Source organism: Bos indicus, chromosome 26 (genome assembly GCF_029378745.1).
Source record: "Bos indicus isolate NIAB-ARS_2022 breed Sahiwal x Tharparkar chromosome 26, NIAB-ARS_B.indTharparkar_mat_pri_1.0, whole genome shotgun sequence".
NCBI lineage: Eukaryota > Metazoa > Chordata > Mammalia > Artiodactyla > Bovidae > Bos > Bos indicus.
The window spans coordinates 14,716,610-14,741,808 of record NC_091785.1 but is presented as its reverse complement, the minus strand read 5'-3'; the positions used below and the strand labels follow the sequence as shown (position 1 = coordinate 14,741,808).

At 44.4% G+C, this 25,199-nt stretch overlaps 1 protein-coding gene across 5 annotated transcripts in view; it reads left to right on the top strand.

Moving 5' to 3' along the window:
• The window catches only part of MYOF (myoferlin), a 178,743-nt gene extending 156,585 nt beyond the window's left edge, over positions 1 to 22,158 (top strand). For 4 of the 5 annotated variants that reach the window (XM_019952911.2, XM_019952909.2, XM_019952910.2 and 1 more), the window contains 11 exons: positions 211 to 381; positions 1,337 to 1,485; positions 3,637 to 3,776; positions 6,536 to 6,624; positions 6,715 to 6,810; positions 10,312 to 10,453; positions 12,659 to 12,758; positions 16,277 to 16,467; positions 18,565 to 18,674; positions 19,031 to 19,178; positions 21,607 to 22,158. In XM_019952911.2, the coding sequence (XP_019808470.2) occupies positions 211 to 381; positions 1,337 to 1,485; positions 3,637 to 3,776; positions 6,536 to 6,624; positions 6,715 to 6,810; positions 10,312 to 10,453; positions 12,659 to 12,758; positions 16,277 to 16,467; positions 18,565 to 18,674; positions 19,031 to 19,178; positions 21,607 to 21,645 (1,375 nt within the window). In that variant the 3' untranslated portion in view covers positions 21,646 to 22,158. Of the gene's footprint in view, positions 1 to 210; positions 382 to 1,336; positions 1,486 to 3,189; positions 3,604 to 3,636; positions 3,777 to 6,535; positions 6,625 to 6,714; positions 6,811 to 10,311; positions 10,454 to 12,658; positions 12,759 to 16,276; positions 16,468 to 18,564; positions 18,675 to 19,030; positions 19,179 to 21,606 lie in introns of those variants that run through there. The other variant, XM_070780492.1, reaches the window with a different exon arrangement.
• The last annotated feature ends 3,041 nt before the right edge of the window (positions 22,159 to 25,199 follow it).

Here is a 25,199-nt window from a genome sequence, read left to right as displayed (position 1 = left end):
CTGAGCAAGTATATACTCTGCTGATGTTCTTATTACTAACGTGTAGTACTTCTCAAGCACCTGCCACTCACTGCCCACCACCCACCTAGCTATCCTGGCCATGACAGCCTCCTCCCATGGCCCAAGGAGTCTGTGCAGAGCTATAGAGTGTGCAAGATAATCGGGGGGAAGGGGGATCATGCAATTCTAACCTCACTTTCATTTATTCAGAATGTATGAACTGAGCTGCTACTTACCTCAAGAAAAGGACCTGAAAATTTCTGTCTACGATTATGACACCTTTACCCGTGATGAAAAAGTAGGAGAAACGATCATTGACCTAGAAAACCGATTCCTTTCCCGGTTTGGGTCCCACTGTGGCATTCCTGAGCAGTATTGCGTGTAAGTGGCTTGGGATGTAAACGTTGGCTGTTCCATCTAACATTAGTACTGGGAAAGCTTTGATGCTCTACCTCAGGCCTGTCTTCATTGAGCCTCGGACCCTTTAAGTCAGGAGGGAGAATTGGGCTTCCCTGGTGGTTCAGATGGTAAAGATCCCCTGTGGAAGGGAATGGCTACCCACTCTAGTATTCTTGCCTGGAGAATACCATGGACAGAGGAGCCTGGTGTGCTTCAGCCTGTGAGGTCACAGAGAGTCAGACACGACTGAGTGACTAACACTTAGGAAGAAGCAGGGCCATAGCACTGCACGACTCCAGGGGGCGCTATTCACATTGCATCTGTGTACCGCACTGGCCCCTGAGGCAGTGTGGTGCTCAGTGAGGATGGCACTTAGTGAGGTGGCAAAGCCTGGGGAGCCAGTCCCTCCCCTCCCCTTCTTTCTCCCCCTCCCTCCGTGATGCCAGGGACTGAGAGCTAGCAATGTTTGATGGTGGGAATTCCCTGCTCCTGCCCACAAACTGATCAGTTTTGTGATGTTCCTCTTTCCTTAAGTGCTAAACAGTGTCTCTCTGTATTATCCAGTGAGATATAGCTTGTGATTTCTAATTTATGTTTGCCTATTATGATTATGGTGATCTCAAACTCATTATTTACAGAAGGCCAGAGAAGAGGCGGGGGAGCCTGGTGGGCTGCCGTCTATGGGGTCGCACAGAGTCGGACACGACTGAAGCGACTTAGCAGCAGCAGAGAAGGGGAGGACCAGTTGGCTGAGGCCAAAATACCTGTGGATTTTAAGTCTCTAAATCCTAAATAGATTTCTAGGCAAAAGCCAGTGTCTAGAGTGCATTCCCCGTTCCCCCATTACATGAACGTGCCTTTAAGTATGTGTGTGTATAAACCTAAGAAGAACGTGTGTGCCCTGCGGTAACTCTGAGTGTGGCATTATTATTCACAGTTCTGGAGTAAACACCTGGCGAGATCAATTGAAACCAACACAGTTGCTTCAAAATGTGGCCAGATTCAAAGGCTTCCCACCGCCCGTTCTTTCTGAAGATGGAAGTAGCATCAGATATGGAGGAAAAGACTACGGCCTAGATGAATTTGGTAAGCACACCGCCATGGATTGCAGGCTGGTTGCAAGGCACAGCAACACGTCTATGCTGCTGGGTTTGCGTTACGGAGGGGTGTGGGCAGAGTCGTACCCTAAAACCGTAGGGAATTCATACACGTGACTGTCTAACAAAAGCCCCATTATACTAGGGTTTTGCAGACATGTCAGGTGTCAAAATGGACACGTTTTCTTGTCTGTCTTATGTTTCACTTGACCTTTTTAGGTCATAGCCATTTGAGCTCTGAACACAAAGTTCTAATAATTAACTTATTTCCATGTGATGTATAATTAGCTCAGAAGTGCTCAGATGGTAGTGCAAGAATTTCTCCTCCAATATTATTCCATCATTCTCCCAACCCTCTCTGGGAAGGCTCAGGGATGCTGGGGGCTACTTTGAAGAATCTGCTGAGTTCACATCTGGCTCATGTCTGAACTTGGGGTCTTGCTCTTTCCTGAGCAGTAATTTATAAGGCAGTCTGTCCTGACACATACACAGCTAACTGCATTATGACATAGACTGAAATCAGCTTAATAGAACGTTAGAGTTGTCACATGATTCAGTGTTTTGTAGGGAAGAGGGCTTCCCGGTGGGGCTGGCATGGGACCGGCTTTGAGGGCACATGGGATATCTAGAGAAAGCTGAACAAAGATACATGGGAATCAAAGTGCTTCCTGATCCTCAACTGTTTATTCCTGGCATTGTAAGAAACTGTGTTTGTCTTTCTATCTGAAAGAAGACTTGAAGACTTTGTCAATATCAGGGATTATTAGATATTTAACAAATGATGCTGTTTACATCAGAACTTGCAAAGGGCATTGGAAATAAACTAGCAAGCAACATGGCCTGATGGAGACAACTACCCCAGCAATCAAACAACACCCTCCAAAAGCTGTATCAGTCAGGGTTGTTCCCATTACTTTGGCCCCATAACAAATCATCCCAAAACTTAGCTGCTGAAAAAAAACCATTGTATGTTTTTTAAAAGTTTTATTGCCGTATTTGATTTACAATGTTGTGTTCGTTTCTGCTGTACAGCAAAGTGAACCAGTTATGTATGTATATCCACTCTTTTTTAGAGTCTTTCCCCATATAGCGACCATTTTGTTTTGCTCACAGTCTTGGGGGTTAGCCATTCAGGAAGGGCTCACCTGCACACTTCTCACTTGAGTGGCAGTTGATTGTTGTCAGATGTTGGCTGGGGCTGCAGTCACCCGAAGGCTTGATGTCCAGGATGGCCCTTGGCTGGGAGCTCGCCTGGGACTGATGACCAGAGCACCTACCCAGGCCTTTCCCATAGGGCACTGTCTGGGCGCCCAGGCTCCTTACATGGCTGCCGGCTTCCCTCAGAGCAAGTGATCCAGGAAGACCAGTGTGGTCCTTCATGCTTAGCCTTAAAAGTCACACAGCATCCTTTCTTTAGTGATCAAATATGTCTGCAGATTCAAAGGAGAGGACTTAGACCCCCACCTCTCAATGGGAGGAGTGACAGAAAATTTGGGAGTCTGTGTTTTTTAAATGCCACAGTGATACTAGCTACTGTAACAGTTAAGCTTAAAAATGTTAGTGGTTTAACACAATAGAAGTTTATTTCTCATAAATTCAAAACAGGTACTCCTACAGGTGGGTGGCCCTCTTCCAAATAGTCCTTCATGGACCAGACTCTTTCACCTTGCAACTCTGCCCGTCGTCACCTCAGGTGTCTAAGGTCACTGCATCCAGAAGAGAAGGTGCCCAGAGGTGATCCTACATGAGAGGGTATTACGAGCTGGACCTTGAAGGACACGCCTGTCACTTCCACCTATGTTACCGTCTAGCCTGCCTTGTTCGCGTGGCCACACCTAACTGCACAGGAGTCCGGCCGTGAGCCCCTGACACCAACACAAATGGGGGTTGCTCTTACGCAGTTTGGAGTGTTTTCGGTCTCCACAAGTCAGGAATGAACTTGGTTGGGCAGGGCTTCTGGTCAGGGGCTGTTTCTGTCAACAGCTCTTTCATAGGCTGCAGTTCACATGCTGGTACTGCCTGACTGTGTCTGCAAAGTCTGGGCCGAAGTGCTGAGAATCCCTCAAGGCTGAACTGTTTCTGGATCTCTGTCCCTGTTTCACTGTCCTTTTAAAAAAAAAAATATATATATATATTGCAGAAGCAAACAAAATCCTGCACCAGCACCTTGGGCCCCCTGAGGAGCGCCTTGCCCTCTACATCCTCAGGACTCAGGGGCTGGTTCCTGAACACGTGGAAACGAGGACTTTGCACAGCAGCTTCCAGCCTAACATCTCCCAGGTAAAGCACCCTCCACCTTTGAACATGCATCATCCACACCCCAAAGGTGGGGGCAGTAGCTGATACAGACTTGCCTTGTTTATCTCTTTTGGATACCTTAAACTATACAAGAAATAGAAATGAAGCTCAGATTATCTTCATTCCCGAGGGGAATTTAGTGGGTAAAGAATCCGCCTGCCAATGCAGGAGACCTAGGAGATGCAGGTTCGATCCCTGGGTCGGGAAGATCCCCTGGAGAAGGAAATGGCAACCAACTCCAGTATTCTTGTCTAAGAATCCCATGGAGAGAGGAGCCTGGTGGGCTACAGTCCCTGGGGTTGCAAAGAGTTGGGCACGATTGAGGTGACTGAGAGCACACGTCCATGCATACACTAGGGGGATTTATTGTAAGAATTTTCAGGTAACTCACTAAATCCAGACAGGAGAGTGATAGTGACTCAGAACAAACTTGGGCCAGGATCTTGCCCTGTCTTTTGTCTATTTCTGAGTCTCCTTTAGCCTGCACTTTTCCTGTGAGCACTTTCCCATGTGTCAGAATATTGTGGACGGTTTCTGGGTTGTGTATATTATAATGCAGCCCCACCTGCTTCCAAATGTGGAAAGGATGGGCTGCCCTAACTTGGTCCCTTCATCCACCACTAGACCACTAAGCTCTAGCCAGGAGGACAGGGTACAGTGCACAGGATGGATCATCACAGGCACCATGTGGATAGTGACGGGGAAGGTCAGTTCCCAGAGAAGCAAGGGGAGACACGGAAAATGACAAAATAGTCTAAGTGGAGAAGGCAATGGCACCCCACTCCCGTACTCTTGCTTGGAAAATCCCATGGACGGAGGAGCCTGGTAGGCTGCAGTCCATGGGGTCGCTAAGAGTCGGACACGACTGAGCGACTTCACTTTCACCTTTCACTTTCATGCATTGGAGAAGGAAATGGCAACCCACTCCGGTGTTCTTGCCTGGAGAATCCCAGGGACGGCGGAGCCTGGCAGGCTGCCGTCCATGGGGTTGCACAGAGTCGGACACAACTGAAGTGATTTAGCAGTAGCAGTCTAAGTGGAAGCTTGTTAGAATGAAGATTCCCAGACCATGCCTGCAGAGATTCAGTAAGTCTGGGGTGGGGCCAGGAATCTGAATTTGTAACAAGTATCTAGAAAGGTTCTGATGCAGATGGTTAGGAAATCGCACTTTAAGAAATATTAATATACGAGTTGCCAGTCCAGGTTCGATGCACGATGCTGGATGCTTGGGGCTGGTGCACTGGGACGGCCCAGAGGGATGGTGTGGGGAGGGAGGAGGGAGGAGGGTTCGGGATGGGGAACACATGTATACCTGTGGCGGATTCATTTTGATATTTGGCAAAACTAATACAAGTATGTAAAGTTTAAAAATAAAATAAAATTAGAAAAAAAAAAAAGAAATATTAATATAATGGGTGCAAATATTGTTGATACGGATAGCAGAACCGTGGTCTCTTAAGAAGTGAGTACAAGTGGGCTGGGCTTACTAGATTATTTTGTCACTCACTTTTATTCTGTTCCCTATTTTCGTATCTTCCTTCTCTCATTATTCTTCCTTCCCCTCAAAGAGCCCATTCCTCCTCCTCTTTCCCCTCCCACGTCTCAACTGAATAGTCTTAAGACATAACAAAGCAAGGAAGATTTCTCCCTGGGCATCCACCGAAACTTCCATCACCTCTACCTACCACATTGGACAGACTGGCTGGGTCTTAGGAGACACTGCTAATTAGGAGATGGCTAATTTCTGCAGTGTGCTAGATGTATGCTAGACCCTTGAGCCCTCGAGATTAGCTGGAAGAGAATAAGGATCACAGTAAAATATATGCCTTTCCAAGAGCCCCGGTTAATTCATTTTGATCACAATGCATTAGGAAGCCAACCTAGTGGTTTCCTTGGCAACCGTCTTTAAGAAGTTTTAAGTCTGTTTTTGTCATGAAGGCAGAGTATACAGAACATCCAGAAACAGTCTGGGGAACTTAAATTGGTTTGTATGGTTGATACAGTGTGTTAACAGCATTCCTAGGCTGTCTGGAAGAATATTCCAGTCAGATAAATGGGCCTGGTCTGTAGCCATCAGAGATATAAAGGGAGGTGAGGGGAGCTCACCAAGATGGCAGCACAGGCGTCAGTCCAGGCTTTCACCCTCCAAGTTCCTGCAAGCCCCCTTCCAGGCGGTGGGCCCTAGCAAGCCAATGCAGGGAGCCCTCCCTTTGGTGAATGGTAATGTTTTTGTCATTGAGTCTCTGCTTTGAAAGTGCCAGGCTGTCTGTCTTTTACAAAATTAAGTACATTTTTACATTATTTTGATTTTCTCTCTCAAGGTAAGTGGAGAAACCCTTGGGTGTCACAAAACTGGCACTGATAGCAAGTAGACAGTCTGATGATGGACGAGAGATGGTGTGAAAACTGTTTTGAGAGTCACTGTAAGAGGGAGTATGTGTGTTTGGGGTTGTGTTAGTGATGGCAAGCCCCTCATTTCATTAACCAGGGAAGACTCAGATTTTGATAAAGTAGGCACATGTAGAGACTCCTGGGAGAGAACGGAGGGTGGATGGCCTACGTGACACTGAAGGTATAAGATTCATCTCGATTTGCTCTTTTACTCCATTTTTCTTGCCTTCCATATGGACTAATAAATTAGGAGACCCGCAGTAGTTTCACTGAAGATAGTTGAAAGAAGATTGTAGTCTCTACCACCCATAATGTAACTTCATTTCTCTTTTCATTTTTGAATGGCTTAGGGAAGACTTCAGATGTGGGTGGATGTTTTCCCCAAGAATTTGGGGCCACCAGGCCCTCCTTTCAACATCACACCCCGGAAAGCCAAGAAGTAAGTAATCTTGAGACCCTGCTGTGTCTCACTGGGGTCTTAGTTCAGGACCTGAGAGGATAAAACACCTTCAAAATGTGCTTCTCGTAGATACTACCTGCGTGTAATTATCTGGAACACCAAGGATGTTGTCCTGGACGAGAAAAGCATCACAGGAGAGGAAATGAGTGACATCTATGTGAAAGGGTAAGGCTGGCATGCAAGAGCCTCTGACAGAGAACAAAGCAGACGCTCCTTCATGAGTGTTGCATTATAGGGTGTCCATTACAGGATCTTGATTATTGAAGATACTATGTCTTACTGGGATTCCCAGGTGGTGCTAGTGGTAAAGAACCCGCCTGCCATTGCTTAGGAAGAAAGCTCCAGGGAGACAGAGAGAGAGAACAAAGAAAAGCCTGTATGGAGGTTATTTATGAGCAGCGGCATCTGATACCTATAAGAAAAGAAAAGTTTTATTTCATTTATTAAGCAGACTTTTTATTTATGAGACGTTTTAGTCATGCAGTTCATTTTTATTCCTTTTTGAGACTTTGAGTAACTAGCCTTAGAGACAGAAGTAGAGCTCCCAAGGTGTTTTTTTTTTATTATTATATTACCTGAAGTTATTAACATCCATGGACAAGAAGAAACATTAGAGCTTTTTTAAAAAAATCATTTATTCCACCAACATTTACTGAGAGCCTACATCCAATGTGTAAAGTGTCATAGGTGTTCATTATTCTGTTACTTGCATAATTCAATTCCAAATAATCTATGTTGGTGTCAGTTTTGTGTTACACACTGATGCATACAGAACCCAAGGATTAAGAAGTCAGACTCTGGATTCAAATTAGCTGGATTGAAATCTGGTGGTTTCCCTCCTAGCTGGGCACGTTAGCAAGCTCACTATTCTTCATCTGTAAAATGGAGATAATGACAGTATCCACCACTCTGGAATATTCAGAAGATTGCATTTAGGCTAGCACCTGGCAGATAGTAACCACTATGTGCATTAACCAGGATTCGCCAGGAAAAAGGACAAGTAGGAGGCACGTGTGTGTAGAAAGAGGGAAAGAGAGAAACAAAGACAGGGAGAGAGAGAGTTGTTATGGAGGCTAAAAAGTCCCACAACCGATCACCTGCAAGCTGGAGACCCAGGAAAGCTGGAGATGTCACTCAGCCTGAGTTCAAAGCCTCAAAATCAGGGGAGCCCACGGTATATATCCCAGTCTAAGGTCAGGAGGAGATGACCTGAGATGTCTTGGTTCAATCAATGAGACAGCAAAAGGAGGTAACTTCCTCCTTCCTCTGTTTTTTTGTTCTATTTAGGTCCCCAATAGACTGGATGATGCCACCTACATTTGGGAGGGCCATCTACTTTATCCAGTCCATCGATTCAAATTCTAGTCTCATCCAGAAACATTCTCATAGACACACCCCAAAATAATGTTTAATCTGGGCACCCCACGGCCAGTCACGTTGACACATAAAATTAACAGTCACACCATAAACTTACTATTCCACATGAATTGAGTTTGGTTCCTTGATATCTAAAAGATAAGACTTGTTGAAACTTAATATATTCATAAAGTGAGAATAAAGTTTCACTTATGATCCCAAGTGGCCTTCAATCAAACCTTTGTTAAAGACATAATTATTGTCATTTAGGTTCACTCTACACAGGGAATGTTTCATCAAGTACTTCATTATTCTTTCTCATTTCAGGATATTATTACCATTCCCCAAGGAAAACTAATTCTGGCTAATTATATATATGCAAATTTATTTGACTATCATAAGCATTTTTTTTCCAATCGGAAACAAACTCAAGTAATACTGGACTGAGATAACTCTGGTAATCAAAGAATAAAATACAACCTAAAATACCATGTCAGGACTTCCTGGTGGTCCAGTGGTTGGGACTTCATGCTTTCAAAGCAGGGGGTTATGGGTTCAATCCCTGGTCAGCGAACTGGGATCCCACAGGCTGCATGGTATGGCCAAAATATTAAAAAACTTAAAGTACCATGTCACATTTGGAATGAAAAGTCAAAATACTGTATGTGAAAGGATGAATAATGCACAAATAACATGCCTAGCACTGTACACACATGGGTATTACATCCAAGTACATACGCTGAGAGTGGCTGTTTACCTTGTTTTCAAATTAAAATGTGAAAAGATTCATAAGAAAGGAGAGGGAAGAGCTACAGGGGTGAGCCATCTGGGGAAGGATGATGGTGCCAATAGGGTTGGGTTATAAGCTGAAGCTACCACGGTCATAGCCAAAAAGTGTGGTCTCTCTTCATTGAGCTAGTTCAAAAGCTTAAATGTTAATTGTCAAAAGGAGTATTTCAACTCAGTTACTTGGTTAGTCAATTGACGAGAAAAAGTAAAATTACCAGTCGACTGCTATTAATACCACTACTAATAATAGGACCCAGTATTAGCACATGAGTTTCTAGTCTCCATGGTCCTTTGAGGCAGAGTAATAGTCCTGTACTTAGGAGTCAGATAGACCTGGGAGTTATACTTAATTCTATCCCTTACTGGATATATGAGACGTAGATCCTCTCTGAACCTCCGTTTCCTCATCTGTGAGACGGAGCTAGTTATCAGTTGAAAAGAATAAAAGAAGGCATGCTATATACCTGGTTCATAGTAGCTGATCCTTAACATGTGTTAAGGATCTCCCTCTTCCCACTCTGGCCTTTCTCATTTTGTCCTCAGGCTGACCATGTGAAGGAAGCACGTATCATTAGCCTCGTTTTACAGATGGGAAATGAAGCTCAGAGAGTCAGTAGCAGAGCAGGTTCACAGCCAGGCCTGCCTCCTACTGACAGTCTCTATCTAGGGGGTCCAGGCAGCAGTATTTCTGAAAGCTGCTCCAGTTGATGCCAATGTGTAGTCGGTACTGAGATTCGTGCATTCCACCACTTTTGCCGTCTCAAATCTCGTGTGCCTCTGGTTCCAAACCAGAAAGAAGTCTTCCCCATAGTTGGTGGATGTGGTAACACTTTCTCCCAGACATGCTCATTCATCCCTCTAACCCATCTGCCAGGCACAGGCCAAAGAGAACTTTCCAAGTGTCAAAAGTTAAGATGTTCACTTGTTGGTAGAAATGAATTTTCATAGATAGGAGTATGGATGCAGCAGCTTACATCTCCCTTGCTCGTCTCAATTAATGTGATCATAGTACATTTAAGAAGAATTTAAAAAGGAAGCTGTAAGATTACTTGAGTCGTGCCTGTTTTGTTTGCTTAAGTAAAACATGGAAAAGGAAATGCTGAAATTTTGAACTAACCCACATTCATTGAGCCTATCAGCGGTGATGACAGACAGCAATGAGTTATAGTTAGGGAGACTAAAATCATAACCGGCAAGCTTCACCATTCCCAAAATAGCAGCTAAGTTGTTGATATTTTCCAGAAAATTTCACCTTATCCCTGTTAACTGAAGTCTAAAGGGTTTCCTGCACTGGTTTTAGAGGAATTCTATTTTATTTGGCTACAACCTGTGTCGGATGCACCAGAGTGCCTCCCCTTCATAAATCACCACCCCCAGCCTCCCCATCTCTGTAGATAACTGGAACCTGCCCAAGAAAAGTGCATTAATTCTCCTGCCCTTCACTCCTAATCACTGCACGATTTTGCGGCTAGATTACTTGTCAATCACATGGAGCTAAATCTGTTTGCTTCTGCTTTTCAGCTGGATTCCTGGCAATGAAGAAAACAAACAGAAAACAGATGTCCATTACAGGTCCTTGGATGGCGTAGGGAACTTTAACTGGAGATTCGTCTTCCCTTTTGACTACCTCCCAGCTGAACAGCTCTGTCTCGTTGCTAAAAAAGTGAGTTCTGAAATGTGCCAGTGGGGCAGGGACGTCATGGTCTTTCTTAATGTGGACACTGAGAAAAGGTCGGAGGTGCTCAGCAACTTGGGGGTCATGGGTCCAGCTCCCTCTTGGTGAGGTGGGGATTCAGAGACCCCAGTGGTGCAGATACTTGCCCAAGGTCACACAACTCTGGTAGGTATTTGTGTAGTTAGGAGTAAAAGGAACACAGCTTTTCTTCCCTGACATGTTGGCAGCTGGGGGAAGGATCTGGTTAAAGACCCCCTGTGTCCATACATACCCCAACCTAAGTATGTATTTATGTCACGGGAGACTGATTTCTTCCCCTGATAAAGAGATTTGTTGGACTAGCTAGCCAGAGACAAAATATTAATGTAGGTGCAATTTCCCACTTATCTTCCTTATTAAACTTAAGCATCTGCCTTCCTTCCTTTAGGAGCACTTCCATGAGGGTTCAGGGCCTTCCTGGTCTTAATTTATAAGACTCTGGGTTACAGAACTGAACTCAAACTGGCTTGTACCAAAAATGTGATTTATTGGTTCACATTACTAAAAAGGCCGGGGTTGACTGGCTTAAGGAACGCCTGGAGCCCAGGTTGAACTGATGTCTTTAGAAACTGCAGTCACCTCCTCCACCCCTCTGCTCTGCCTTCACCCATGAGCCTCACTCCCTGGTGGAGGTAGGATGGCTACCAGCAGGTCTCAGTAGAGAGAGATCAAGTCCCCAAAGGCGCCAACCAGGGTTCTGAGATTGGACCCTAGAGTTGGCCTGTCTGAGGCCAAGTGCCCCTCTCTGAGCCAGCCAGTGGTGCAGCTCTCGAGTTAAGGATAAAGTCAGTCCTCCCCAAACTGCATGGACTGGAGGAATAGAATCTCTAAGAAAAATCTGTGGGGCAGGTAAGAATAACCGCTGTCTTTTATAGGCCCTTGTCCCATTTCCCCTCCCAACCACATTCCATAAACTTTTCCTAGCTCTGTCCCAGTCACCTCTTCCCCCTACACCTGGATCAGGATGCAGCCCCTTCTGTCCCAGCAGGCCAGGCCCTACCCGCTGCTGATGCTCTAATGAGCACTTTTTCCATTTAGGTGAGATGCATGCCTTCCAAGGGCACTTTTTAAAGATGCAGAGGCTCATCCTGGTGCTTATGCATACTTTCAAATGTTGAGACAGACCGGGGGAAGGTGAGGGGCTTGGGGTCAGGTAGGCCTTTAGGTAAAGTGTCCTTTCCTATTTATTCACATCTAAGCTGGACCTCTCAGCATCCTGAGTAACCCCACACAGGACAGTTGGGTGAGGCCAGACAATGGTAGAGCGGGCTTCTCGGCTCCTCAGAGCCAGGCCCTCTAAGTCCTGCAAAGGGAAACATCTCAGACTGTCATCTGAAAAACCAACAACCCAATAATCTTCCTTCAAATTCATGAAGTATTGGGGGAATTCCCTTTCTTCTGGAGCCAGAGGAACTTACGTGTAATCAGGCCTTGGAGGTGTCATGATCCTTGGGCTGATACTGTCTGAGCAGAGGCAGGGACCAGAGGTGAGAACCTGGAGGAACCTCACCCCATCCTCTGTGCACCTAACTCGAGTCTGAAGGATCAGAGGGTCTTAGTTTTACAGTATGTAAAACTAGCAGTATTTTTCAAAAACCAAAACTGCCAGGAATTTAAAATCTGCACTGATAAGAGTGAAATGTGGGCCGCCATCTCTCATCCCCATGTGGAGTGTGCTCAGACATCCTTGGGACGGTTGCGGGTGGGGCGGGGAGATTGCTGGGCAGAAGTAACACCCCAGCAGGGGATATTTCAGTCTGGCCTAGAACAGCTTGGCTTTGGGAGGATAATCTAACTAGGCCGTGGTGTTTAGGAGACAGAATTACCCTCCCCACCACCCCCAAACCCCAGGAGTGGCAGCAGGAAGTCACACTGATAGAAACTCAGTGGGGAAACCTTCTGTTTGGGAACTGCCTCGGACAACCTTTTTGTCGCCCAGCTGGTGGTCTTGAGATTTCCTGGGGTGCTTGCCTGCCTTACATAATACACATGGAACGGGGGCAGCAGGCTAGAAGATGGGGTTTTGGGTGGGGATGCAAAGGAGACAAGAGGTCCTGTGCCTTGATGTTGCATTTTCAAGAGGCCCCAGGGGAGGGTTTTAAGAGTCCAGTAATCTGTGTCATTTTGGCTTGTCTGTTCCTCTTGGCATTTTAGGAGCATTTCTGGAGTATTGACCAAACTGAATTTCGGGTCCCACCCAGACTGGTCATTCAGATATGGGACAATGACAAGTTTTCTCTGGATGACTACTTGGGTAAGGCTGACATGTGGATACTTTTCTCTAAGATATTGTACTTGAAATTAGTTAAATCAACTAGAACTTGGAATCAGTTATTTAAATCTCCAGTCCTGTGGGGCTGGGGTCACATTCACTGCCTGGATGGCCTCTGGGCACTGTGGCCTGCCGGGCGCTATCCCAGGTCTTCTGAGAAGTGGGCACAGTGAATGGCACCCCTTGTGTGGGCCCCATCCACTCTCAGGGTCCTGGTATAGGCTCTTGCACCAGCTTCTGACATGTTATGAAGACACAAATTTTGTTTTCAAGTATGCCTCAGCCTTGCGTTCACTTCCAAACCTCTTTCCTTTTCTCCCTCTCTCTTCTTCTCCCTCCCATCAACACCTCAGAATTGGCTTGAAGTCACTGCAGTCCTCTAATATCCCAGCCCTTGTTCCTCCCCACCCTTCTCTGTGGTAAAAGGCCCTTGTTAAGCACCCTCCCTGCACTGCGGGCCCCTCCATTTCCGAGTCCTCTCCCCAGTCCCTGCAAAGCACACGGTCCAGATTTTCTCTCTCCCAGGCCTTGGGTGTCTCACTGGCCCACTCTGTTTCTTCCTCTCACTCTTTAAACACAGGCCTTTGTTCTCCTAGGGTTTTGTGGATCCTCCCCAGGCTCTCTCAGTGACTTACCAACCCTCTCCTCTGTTGAAGGCAAAGCTTCCATTCTCGCTTTGTGCAAGGTATGACTCCTAGACCTGGAGGTGCAGCCTGGCCGCTATGGTGCCTGCCGTACAGTAACAAGAAATACTGGGATGACTCACACTGACTGCTGTAAGCAGTGTATCAAATCAACACACTATACACCTTAGACTTACACAGTGCTGTATGTCAATTATGTCTCAGTTTGAAAAAAAGACACACTTACGATGATTATTCCCCACTCCCCACCGGAACCTTTTACCTGTATGTTCAGCTGGCACCTCAAATTTATCGTGACTAAGATCAAACTCAGCCTCTCTTCCCTGACCTCATACCTGCTCGCAGCCTCTCCCAGTAGCTCAGGCCGAAACACCCAGAGTCCTCTGAGGCCATCCTCTCCTTTCCTCCCTCTTTCCTAAACAATGTAACCTGCTGTATCACGCTCATTTACTTTCTTATTTCTATGATCTCTGCCACTTGCCAATTCAGACGTAACTTTCTCGAAGCCAGCATTACAGAAGCCCCGAACTCACTTCCCTGCCTCTAGAGCATCTTTCCTGGCAGAGGAGAAGCCCACGGTGGCCAGCGGCTACATCTTGTTCATCCCTCTGCCCTTCACAACACAGAGTGCAGTGGCTTTGGCTTAGTTGGTTCTTAATAAGAATTAATGGTGTGGAGATCCCTTAAAAAACTGGAAATAGAACTGCCTTATGACCCAGCAATCCCACTGCTGGGCATACACACTGAGGAAACCAGAATTGAAAGAGACACGTGTACCCCAATGTTCATCGCAGCACTGTTTATAATAGCCAGGACATGGAAGCAACCTAGATGCCCATCAGCAGATGAATGGATAAGAAAGCTGTGGTACATATACACAATGGAGTATTACTCAGCCATTAAAAAGAATACATTTGAATCAGTTCTAATGTGGTGGATGAAACTGGAGCCTATTATACAGAGTGAAGTAAGCCAAAAGGAAAAACACCAATACAGTATACTAACGCGTATATATGGAATTTAGAAAGATGGTAACAATAACCCTGTATACGAGACAGCAAAAGAGACACTGATGTATAGAACAGTCTTTTGGACTCTGTGGGAGAGGGAGAGGGTGGGATGATTTGGGAGAATGGCATTGAAATATGTATAATATCATATATGGAATGAGTCGCCAGTCCAAGTTCGATGCACGATACTGGATGCTTGGGGCTGGTGCACTGGGACGACCCAGAGGGATGGTATGGGGAGGGAGGAGGGTTCAGGATGGGGAACACATGTATACCTGTGGCGGATTCATTTTGATGTTGTCAAAACCAATACAATATTGTAAAGTTTAAAAATAAAATAAAATTATTAAAAAAAAGAAAATATTAAAATAAACAAAAAAAAAGTACATGGATTTGTACAAAAAAAAAAAGAATTGAACAGACAAGTGAGTATAAAAGTGTTGAACTGAAGAAAAACGTACAATCTAAAAGTTGTGAGTCCAGGCATCTTACCGAGGACTGCAACCTAGGACACCACCTCTCAGAGAGCTCTGAGGAGCCAGGATAGAAGAGGTTTTTGCTGGGGGGAAGAAAAAAACAGGCAAACATCAAAAGATTACGCCTAATCACAAAGAACAGATATCTCAAGTTAATGATTTTAGTGCTTTGCTATGTTTGGAGAGATACAAGATCCTGGACCTATTGAAATTTTACCTTAGATATGGATCTTAGCTAGCCAGAGCCAGACCCAAAGGTCAGAATGCTTCCCCCTGCATCTTGAATCCCCCTTGGGTCACAGACTCAGGTGGGGGCTGCAGCAACTAGGGTCCTGACCCTTGTAGAACTGGGATAATGGGTGGCACTTTGTTTACTGGAAGGCCGGGCAGTGTTCCCTGTTCACAGGAGTGTGCTAATTTGCATGAAGAACAGGAGAGAGTTTTCCCTTGAAACAAAACAGTCTGACAACAAATAAGGAGATGACTGTATCTCTGATAACTAGTGGGTAAATGGTTGTAGTTATTACCAAACGGAGAGAGGCAAGATAAAAACAGGCATAAACTCCAGAAAGGCTTGTGGCTATGGATACATTAAGATGAAGGACAGTTTCTGAGTCCAAAAGTTTATAGAGAACCTGTCACCACCTCCCTGGTGCTCTTTGCTATCCCTGTTGAAGACCACCTTTTGTCCCAGTAAGTAATTCATAGACTTGACCCAGCATACCCAGACAATTATCTGAAGGAGAGGGGTCCCAGGAGTTCCCAAGCCCCAAAGACAATCAAAGATGATCTTTAACTACAAGAGAGTTCACACCTCACATCATGGAAGAAAACCTGTGCTTCTCTGGGCACCCTGAGCTGGGCTTCCTAGTTCCTGGGAAGAATTTTCTGATGAGAATTCAATGTTCCTTCTCAAATTCTTATTTCTGAGGTTACACTAGGAGAGACTTGAACTTGACTGTTCTATGGCACTTCCCATGTTCCAAGTACCAGTTGTCTTTACCCAAAGCCAGATGACAATGTTCGGGGAAGTTTAGAACCAACATGAGCAAATTCCAAGTTCAGTGGAAATTGTGTTCCTAGATGTTTAATTAGTTTGAGCTTGGAGGAGAACTCTATTTATGCTCCTGTCTCTGAGAAGTAAAGCAGGTAGTCCTCTGTGAGACGCAGAGCAGAGGACAGATGCTTTTGCACTTTCCATCCTATCTGGAAAGAACTTTAGCTGTCTACCAGGCTCCATTTCTCTAACTCACCTGTCACCTGTTCAGAGTCCCAGTCTAGACCTCTCTTCTGACAAGTACATTCTGTTTACTTGTGAACATCGCCTGATCCACTTGAAATTTATTTGGGTTTAATGTTTCCTTGGCTAGGTTTCCTGGAACTTGATTTGCATCATACCATCATTCCAGCAAAATCACCAGAGAAATGCAATTTGAACATGATTCCAGACCTCAAAGCCATGAACCCCCTGAAAGTGAAAACTGCCTCTCTCTTTGAGCAGAAGTCCATGAAAGGATGGTGGCCTTGCTACACAGAGAAAGACGGCTCCCGTGTGATGGCTGTATGTATGAGTATTTCCTGCTTGGGGGTTGTTTATTCCTTTTCTTCTTTAGGTTTTGCCCTTTGTGAGTAGATTTGCTCCAGATAAGGAAGGTTGAATTGGTGGTACTTTTAAGTTTTGGGAACAGGTTGTACCTGAGATTATAGGAGAAGGTGGCAGATGCTGCGAACATATGTTTGGGGTTGAGTGGAAGATAGAAGGATTGGAATTGTCAAAAAACTGGGAGTGCATGTGATTATACTATATTTTTGTGGGACTCTCTTTCACCAGAAATGCTAATTTACGCTGAGCTTCCAGTACAATTCAGTACAGAAAAAGCAACTTCAAATTTAAGCTGTTCTCATCTTGAAAAAATTAAAATTTAAAGATGGAAGAAGCAAGGAGTGTGAGCATCCATTGAACTTTAAGGCCATAAGTTATGAGCACATTTGGGAAACTCAAGATAATTTCAACATAGAAGCAATAATGCAAATTGCCATGCCCTGTCACAAAAAGGCTACTTAATTCTTAATTCATTGTGTATTACTAATAATAAACATTTTATACTACTTATTACAAACTAGACAACATACTAAATGTCTTACATTCATAATCTTGTGTTTTAAAACAACTTTAAAATTTATTGGGTTGGCCAAAAAGTTCATTCGGATTTTTCTGTACCCAAATGAACTTTTTGGCCAACCCAATACATAAAGTAAACTGCACTCAGCTTAAAACAGAAGACAACAAAAGTGCACAATTTGAGTTTTGACGGATGTATATGCTCCTGAAACCACCACCATAATCAAGCTCCAGAACATTCCCATTATCCCCAGGGGTTTCCTTGTGCCCTTTGCAGTCTATCACTTCCTCTGTCCCTGGCGTAGCTTCCTGCCACTCTAGAGCAGGTTGTACATAATGTCATTTAGTTCTGATAACCCCATGAAGCAGAATCCATTTTATAGATTTGAAAGAACAGGCTTAGAAATAAGAACTACCTTGCCATAGACAGACTTTCCTGATAGCTCAGCTGGCAAAGAATCCACCTGCAATGCAGGAGACCCCAGTTCAATTCTTGAGTCAGGAAGATCCCCTGGAGAAGGGATAGGCTACCCACTCCAGTATTCTTGGGCTTCCTTTATGGCTCAGCTAGTAAAGAATCTACCCTGGGTTTGATCCGTGGGTTGGGAAGATCCCCTGGAGAAGGGAAAGGATACCCACACCAGTATTTTGGCCTAAAGAATTCCATGGACTGTATAGTCCATGGGGTCGCAAAGAGTCAGACATGACTGAACAATTTCACTGCCATAGACAGATACCCATCTTTGACGTGTCGACTGAGGAGGCATCTGTGCTTCATCACCTAACGAGCATCAACATCAGAAGTTCTCAAATTGCTGGTGACTTTGTGGGTTCCAGGGTTCTAGAAAGCCTGTTGCCACCCCGGTTAAGCCTGGCTATCAGAGAGGGCAAGTTTCTAGAGCTCTTGGAGCCTCAGTGTCCTCGTGTGCACAGGAGGATCACAGCAGTACCTGACTTCTAGGACTGTCCTGAGCATCACACGAGAGTGTCCCTGTAAAAGGCTTAAGCAGTGCCCAGGGCACCACTCAGGCACCTGTGAACAGGGAGGAGCATTCATTCATTCACTCATCCTTTGTTCTGCAGGTACACAGTGGATGCTCACTAAGTGCCAGCACTGCTCCATACAGTAGGGGTCCCATGAAGCACGGAGGCTCTCCTGGAGCCCACAACAACTGCTCAGTGTTAGCTGTTGTCATTAGCAGTATTCAAATTAATCTGGGTCCAAGCACAGTTACAAAGGGAGATAATGTGAGCAGGCCAGGAGATGGATGTGAGAAAGTTAGAATGATGGGGATCCGAGAAGACTGGAAAGCAGGGAGGAGGGAAAGCAATTTGTCCTCTCAGTTTCCCACAAGGAGTCAGTTCAGAAACACATGGAAGAGGAAATGTGATGAGATCTCTTGAGGAAGATTTAAGGCGATCTCAGGATTGTTTTACAAGAATAAAAATCACTGCTCGGGGAATATGCCTTGGGTCGAAGTGAAAATATTTGTGAAACGTGATGTCATGTGTTTAACGTGTTCTGCTTTACTGAAGGGGAAAGTGGAGATGACGCTGGAAGTCCTCAATGAGAAGGAGGCCGACGAGAGGCCAGCTGGGAAGGGACGGGATGAACCCAACATGAACCCCAAGCTGGACCCACCAAAGTGAGAGGCCCTCTTTGTTCTGATCCCCAAACACCTGCAGTCTGAAAGCCCCCCTCCACTTGACTTAATGCAATGGATTAGCCGTTGTCTTAATTTTGTACTGAACAGGCGGGATGGGGGATGATCTGGCTTCATTTTAACCATTCTCCTTTCCGTGAAACCAAAGTCCAGTGTGTCTTCAGCAACTTTAGAAGTCATAAAAGGTTAAAGACTCTCTCAGCCAACTAAGGGGAATAATATCTTTCCTTGGCTTTGTAAAACATTATTAATTATTCTTTAAACTGTGTTACGCTCTGAGATGTAAAATATCTGTCCCTCCTGAGTTGGGTAGGTAAAACCATTTCTTTGCAATGCAGCCGACCAGAAACCTCCTTCCTCTGGTTCACCAACCCGTGCAAGACCATGAAGTTCATCGTGTGGCGCCGATTTAAGTGGGTCATCATTGCCCTGCTGATCCTGCTGATCCTGCTGTTCTTTGTGGCTGTGTTTCTGTATTCCTTACCGGTATGAGTCCTTGGCCTCTTGTCTTGGCTTTCTGGGTGTGAATTATGGCTGGTCATCTCAGTTGGTATTTGCCTTTTTTGCTGTTCAGTAAAATGACCTACCTTGGGGCTTCCCTGGTGGCTCAGTGGTAAAGAATCCACCTGTCAATGCAGGAGACTCAGGTTTGATTCCTGGGTTGGGAAGATCTCCTAGAGAAGGAAATGGCAACCCACTCCAGTATTCTTGCCCAGGAAATCCAATGAACAGCAGAGCCTGGTGGGCTATAGTCTGTGCTGTGCTTAGTCGCTCAGTCATGTCCAACTCTTTGTGACCCCATGGACTGTAACCTGCCAGGCCCCTCCATCCATGAGAATTCTCCAGGCAAGAATACTGGAATGGGTTGCCATGCCCCCTTCCAGGGGATCTTCCCGATCCAGGGATGGAACCCAGGTCTCCTGCATTGCAGGCAGATTCTTTACCATCTGAGCCACCAGGGAAGCCCATGGGGTCACAAAAGAGTAGGATATGACTTAGCAACTAAACAACAACAAAAATGACCTACATAGCAGTTGTGGTATTACAGCCTGTCAGCTTTAGGAAAGTTTAAAGTACTATGTTCTGTGAATTACATTCTCCAGGTTTTATGAATTACAGGTAGAACTTCAGGGTCTATTATAAACAAAACAAAACAAAACTTTGGTCTCAGGAATTCTAGAAGAAATCCCTCAAGCCTTTATCACTGTGGGTCTGAACCAGAGCCAGCATTTCTGATGGATCTTTCTGCCTTCAGACTTTTTGTTCCAAACCATCCTACATCCTAACTCTTGACCTTTCATGCATCCTGGGCTCATTAGAAGCCTACACCACCCTTGAACTCTGGGGGCTTCCCAGGTGGCACCAGCGGTAAAGAACTCGCCTGCCAATGTAGGAGACACAGGTTCAATTCCTGAGTTGGGAAAATCCCCTGGAGGAGGGGATGGCAACCCAATGCAGTATTCTTGCCTGGAGAATCCCATGGACAGAGGAGCCTGAGAGGCTATGGTCTATAGTGTTGCAAGGAGTTGGATACAACTAGAGTGACTTACCACACACCCTTGAACTCCATCCAAATCGAGTTGGCCTCCCCGAACAAGTATTGCCCTAACCTGCCAGGATGCCTTTGCCAAGACTGTTCCTTTACCTGTGTTCTGTCTGTTAAAAGCTCCCTCATTCTTTAAGGCCCACATCACATAACATCCCCCTTAATCTCCACAGTCATAAAGGGAGTTCAAATGGCAGGTTTGTCAGGGTGCCTGGAAGTAGTGCCTTCATTCCTCTGAGAATCAAGGAATTAGTTGAGCATCTGCTGTAGGGTAGAAATTGGAATACAGAGATGCCCAAGGCAGGACTTCTGCCCACAAGCAAATCACATATCTGCTTGTCTGCAGGATATGAACAAGTAAATTACTATGAAAGGCAGGCTGGTCCAGAGGTATGAAAAAATGACCATCAGACCCCATTGCTGAGGATGGTTGTACCAAAGAGGGGGCGTTTAAGCTTAGTTTGCCCAGTGGAGAAGTGAGAGTCCAACCATTCAGAAACCACTCCTTCAGTTCATATTAATAATACAGATTATTTTGTGTTTAGTAGCATAGTCACGGAGAAGGCAATGGCACCCCACTCCAGTACCCTTGCCTGGAAAATCCCATGGACGGACGGAGCCTGGTAGGCTGCAGTCCATGGTGTTGCTAAGAGTCGGACACGACTGATCGACTTCACTCTCACTTTTCACTTTCATGCATTGGAGAAGGAAATGGCAATCCACTCCAGTGTTCTTGCCTGGAGAATCCCAGGGATGGGGGAGCCTGGTGGGCTGCTGTCTATGGGGTCGCACAGAGTCGGACACGACTGACGCGACTTAGCAGCAGCAGCAGCAGCATAGTCACACAACCCCAAGAGCAGGGAGTTGGTGTCTTCCTTTTCCCCCAGCAGATACTTTCAGCTTGTTAACTGTGAGTACATGCATACTACTGGCTTGGCCAAAAAGTTCATTTGGATTTTTCTGTAAGATCTTATGGCAAAACCTGAATGAACTTCTTGGCCAACCCAATATTTTCTTATTGTAGGTAGCTCAATATGTCTTGACCATTTAGAAAACCCCTTATAGTTATTCTTCTTGAGTTAGACTCTGTTGATTTAAAGCAGTGGTTCTCAACTGGGAGCAATCTTGCCCCCCAGGACATTTGGATGCTTGGAGACATCTGGTTGTCACAACTGGGGGTGATGCTGGAATCTAGCGGGTAGAGGCCAAGGATGCTGCTAAACATCCTGCAATGCAGTGTCCAACAAGCATCATCTGGTCCTAAGTGTCAATGGTACCATGATGAAGAATCCCTAAGTTATATAATCCCTAAGATATGTATGTATGTATATATAAATATATATAACCCTGTTTCTGTTTCCTTTTCAGAACTATTTGTCAATGAAGATTGTGAAACCAAATGCATAACAGAAGCAAAGTCTTCAAGAGTCATCCAGCAACGAGAGAATCCTGTCTCTATTAACAGAACAAAACCAAGAATGAGTCTGTGTCTGAGACTACATTGCAGAGGATATTACACTACTTCACAGAGCCCCATCACTTCCCAGAGCGTCTAGGTTCCAAGTCAGGCTAACAGGCAACATTTTTATCTTACCTTTTGAAGTATTAAAGGTTTTCACCATGTTTTTTCATAGTAATTTTCAAGGTGGCTGGTTCCATTTAAAAATCTTTTTTTATGCGTCCTCCTTCTACAATTCAATTTGTAAATTGCTGAAATCAAACATGAGAATTTCTGCATTGTGATTTCATATACTTCTTACCTGTAGTCCACAAAAAGGGCTGTGCATTATAAAATAGTAGAATAGTTAGAGGAATTGTTATTTATGCTTGCAACCATTGCTATATTTTGTATGGATAAATGTCTTAAGAGTGTATTCAACCTCTGTGATGAATCCAAATAAAAACATTTCACCTTCAGCATATACTGGTTTGTTGCAGCTGTGGGCCAAACTGAGAAAGAGGCAACTTCTAGTCTGGGTGTCAGTGGATAGAATGGTATGCCCTGGCAGTTAGCTATAATTCCTTTATAAGCATCTTGCCAATATAATAAATTAACATTTATTTATTCTATGCACACTATTTTTCTAATGCTTTATACATATTAACTAACTTAGGCCTCAAGGTAATCCCGTAAAAGGTAGGTAACATTATTAACCCCATCTTGCAGCTGAAGAAATTGAGATATGTGCATGAAAATCAATGACGTTAGAACACATTCTCTCACCATACACAAAAACAAACTCAAAATGGCTTAAAGACTTAAACATAAGACATGACACCATAAAAATTCTAGAAGAGAACACAGGAAAAACATTCTCTGACATAAATAGTACCAATGTTCAATAGAAATAAAAACAAACAGGACCTAATCAAACTTATAAGCTTTTGCACAGCAAAGGAAACCATAAACAAACCAAAAAGACAGTCTACAGAATGGGAGAAATATTTACAAATGATGTGATCAACAAGTGCTTCATTTCCAAAATATATGAACAGCTCACACAACTCAGCAACAACAGAACAGTCAACCCAATCCAAAAATGGGCAGAAGACCTAGAGACATTTCTCCAGAGAAGACATATAGATGGCCAATAGGCACATGAAAAGATGTTCAACATCACTAATTATTACAGAAATGCAAGTCAAAACTACAGTGAGGTACCACCTCACACCAGAGTGGCCATCATTACGAAGTCTACAAATAACAGATGCTGGAGAAGGTGTGGAGAAAAGGGAACCCTCGTGCACTGTTTGTGGGGATGTAAATTGATGCAGCCACTATGGAAAACGGTATGGAGGTTCCTCAGAAAACTAAAGATAGACTAGCCATATGACCCAGCAGTCCCACTCTTGGGCATATATTCAAAGAATATATATTTGTATATTCTTTGAATTCATATAGTCAAAGAATACACGCACCCCTATGTTCATAGCAGCACTGTTCACAATAGGACATGGAAACAACCTAAATGTCCACTGACAGATGAATGGAGAACACGTGGTACATATTACAACACAATGCTACTCAGCCATAAAGAGAGTGAAGTCATGCCATTTGCAGCAACATGGATGTATCTAGAGATGAGCATACTAAGTCAGAAAGGGAAAGACAAATACCAAATGATATCCCTCACATGCATAACCTAAAATATGACATACTACTACTACTACTAAGTCGATTTAGTCGTGTCCGACTCTGTGCGACCCCATGGACTGCAGCCCACCAGGCTTCTCCGTCCCTGGGATTCTCCAGGCAAGAACACTGGAGTGGGTTGCCATTTCCTTCTCCAATGCATGAAAGTGGAAAGTGAAGTCACTCAGTCGTGTCTGCCCCTCAGCGAACCCATGGACTGCAGCCCACCAGGCTCCTCCATCCATGGGATTTTCCAGACATTACTGGAGTGGGGTGCCATTGCCTTCTCCCAAAATATGACATAAATGAAGCTAAAACAGAAACAGAATCATGGACACAGAACAGACTGGTGATTGTCATGGGGAAGGAGGTTGGTGGAGGAATGGAGTCAGAGGTTGGGGTTAACAGATGTCAGCTTTTTTTTTTTTTAATTATTTCTTTTAATTGGAGGCTAATTATTTTACAATATTGTAGTGGTCTCTGCCATAGATGTCACCTTTTATATACAGAATGGGTAGACAACAAGGTCCTACTGTATAACAGAACTATATTCAATTTCCTATGATAAACCATAAGGGAAAAGAATCTTTTCTAAAAAAAGAATGTACATATATGAATAACTGAATCACTGCTGTACAGTAGGAATTAACACTGTAAATCAATTAGACTTCAATTACAAAAATTAGAAGAATTCAAAAAAATTTAGAAGGGGAAATCTGTATACTTGAGCTGATTCACATTGTTGTACAGCAGAAACTAACACAATAAAAGATTTTCTAAAGAAATTGAGGCATAAAGAGAATAAGTAACTCACTTGAGGTCACACAACTAATAAATCAAAGAGCTAGAATTTGAACCCAGGCAGTATGGATTCTTTTCATCTTTTTTTGGGCAGGGGGGTGATGGGTCTGGACAGTTCACTTCAGTATTTGTATGTATTTGCCTTTTTTAATGGAGAAGGCAATGGCACCCCACTCCAGTACTCTTGCCTGGAAAATCCCATGGACGGAGGAGCCTGGAAGGCTGCAGTCCATGGGGTCGCTGAGGGTCGGAAACGACTGAGCAACTTCACTTTTCACTTTCATGCATTGGAGAAGGAAAGGGCAACCCACTCCAGTGTTCTTGCCTGGAGAATCCCAGGGACGGGGGAGTCTGGTGGGCTGCCATCTATGGGATCGCACAGAGTCAGACACGACTGAAGCGACTTAGCAGCAGCAGCAGCCTTTTTTTAAATTGAGAAATAGCTGATATACATTATATTAGTTTCAGATATAGAGCATAATGATTTGAAATTGTATATACTGCAAAATGACTACCATAAGTCTAGTTAACATCTGACAGCATACATAGTTACAGAATATTTTTCTTGTGATGAGACCTTTAAAGATCTATTCTCTTAGAAACTTTCAAAGAAGCAACGTTCAAATAGGCAATACGGTATTATTAACTATACTCACGTGCTGTGCATCGCATCCCATGACATTTGTAACTGGAAGTTCGTACCTTTGACCCCCTGTACCCATTTTACCCACTCCCACCCTCCCTCCCCGCTTCTGGCAGCCACCAATATATTTTCTCTATTTATGACCTTTCGCATTTTTTTCCTTCAGATTCCACATGTAAGTGAGATCATACAGTATTGGTCTTTCTCTGACTTCATTTAGCATAATGCCTTCAAGGTCCATCCATGTTGTGGCAAATGGCAAGACTCTACTCTTTTATAGCTGAATAATAGTCCATTAAGTATATGTATTACATTTTATCCATCTGCCCATCAGTGGACACTTAGATTGTTTCAATAGCTTGGCTCTTGTGAAAAATGCTACAA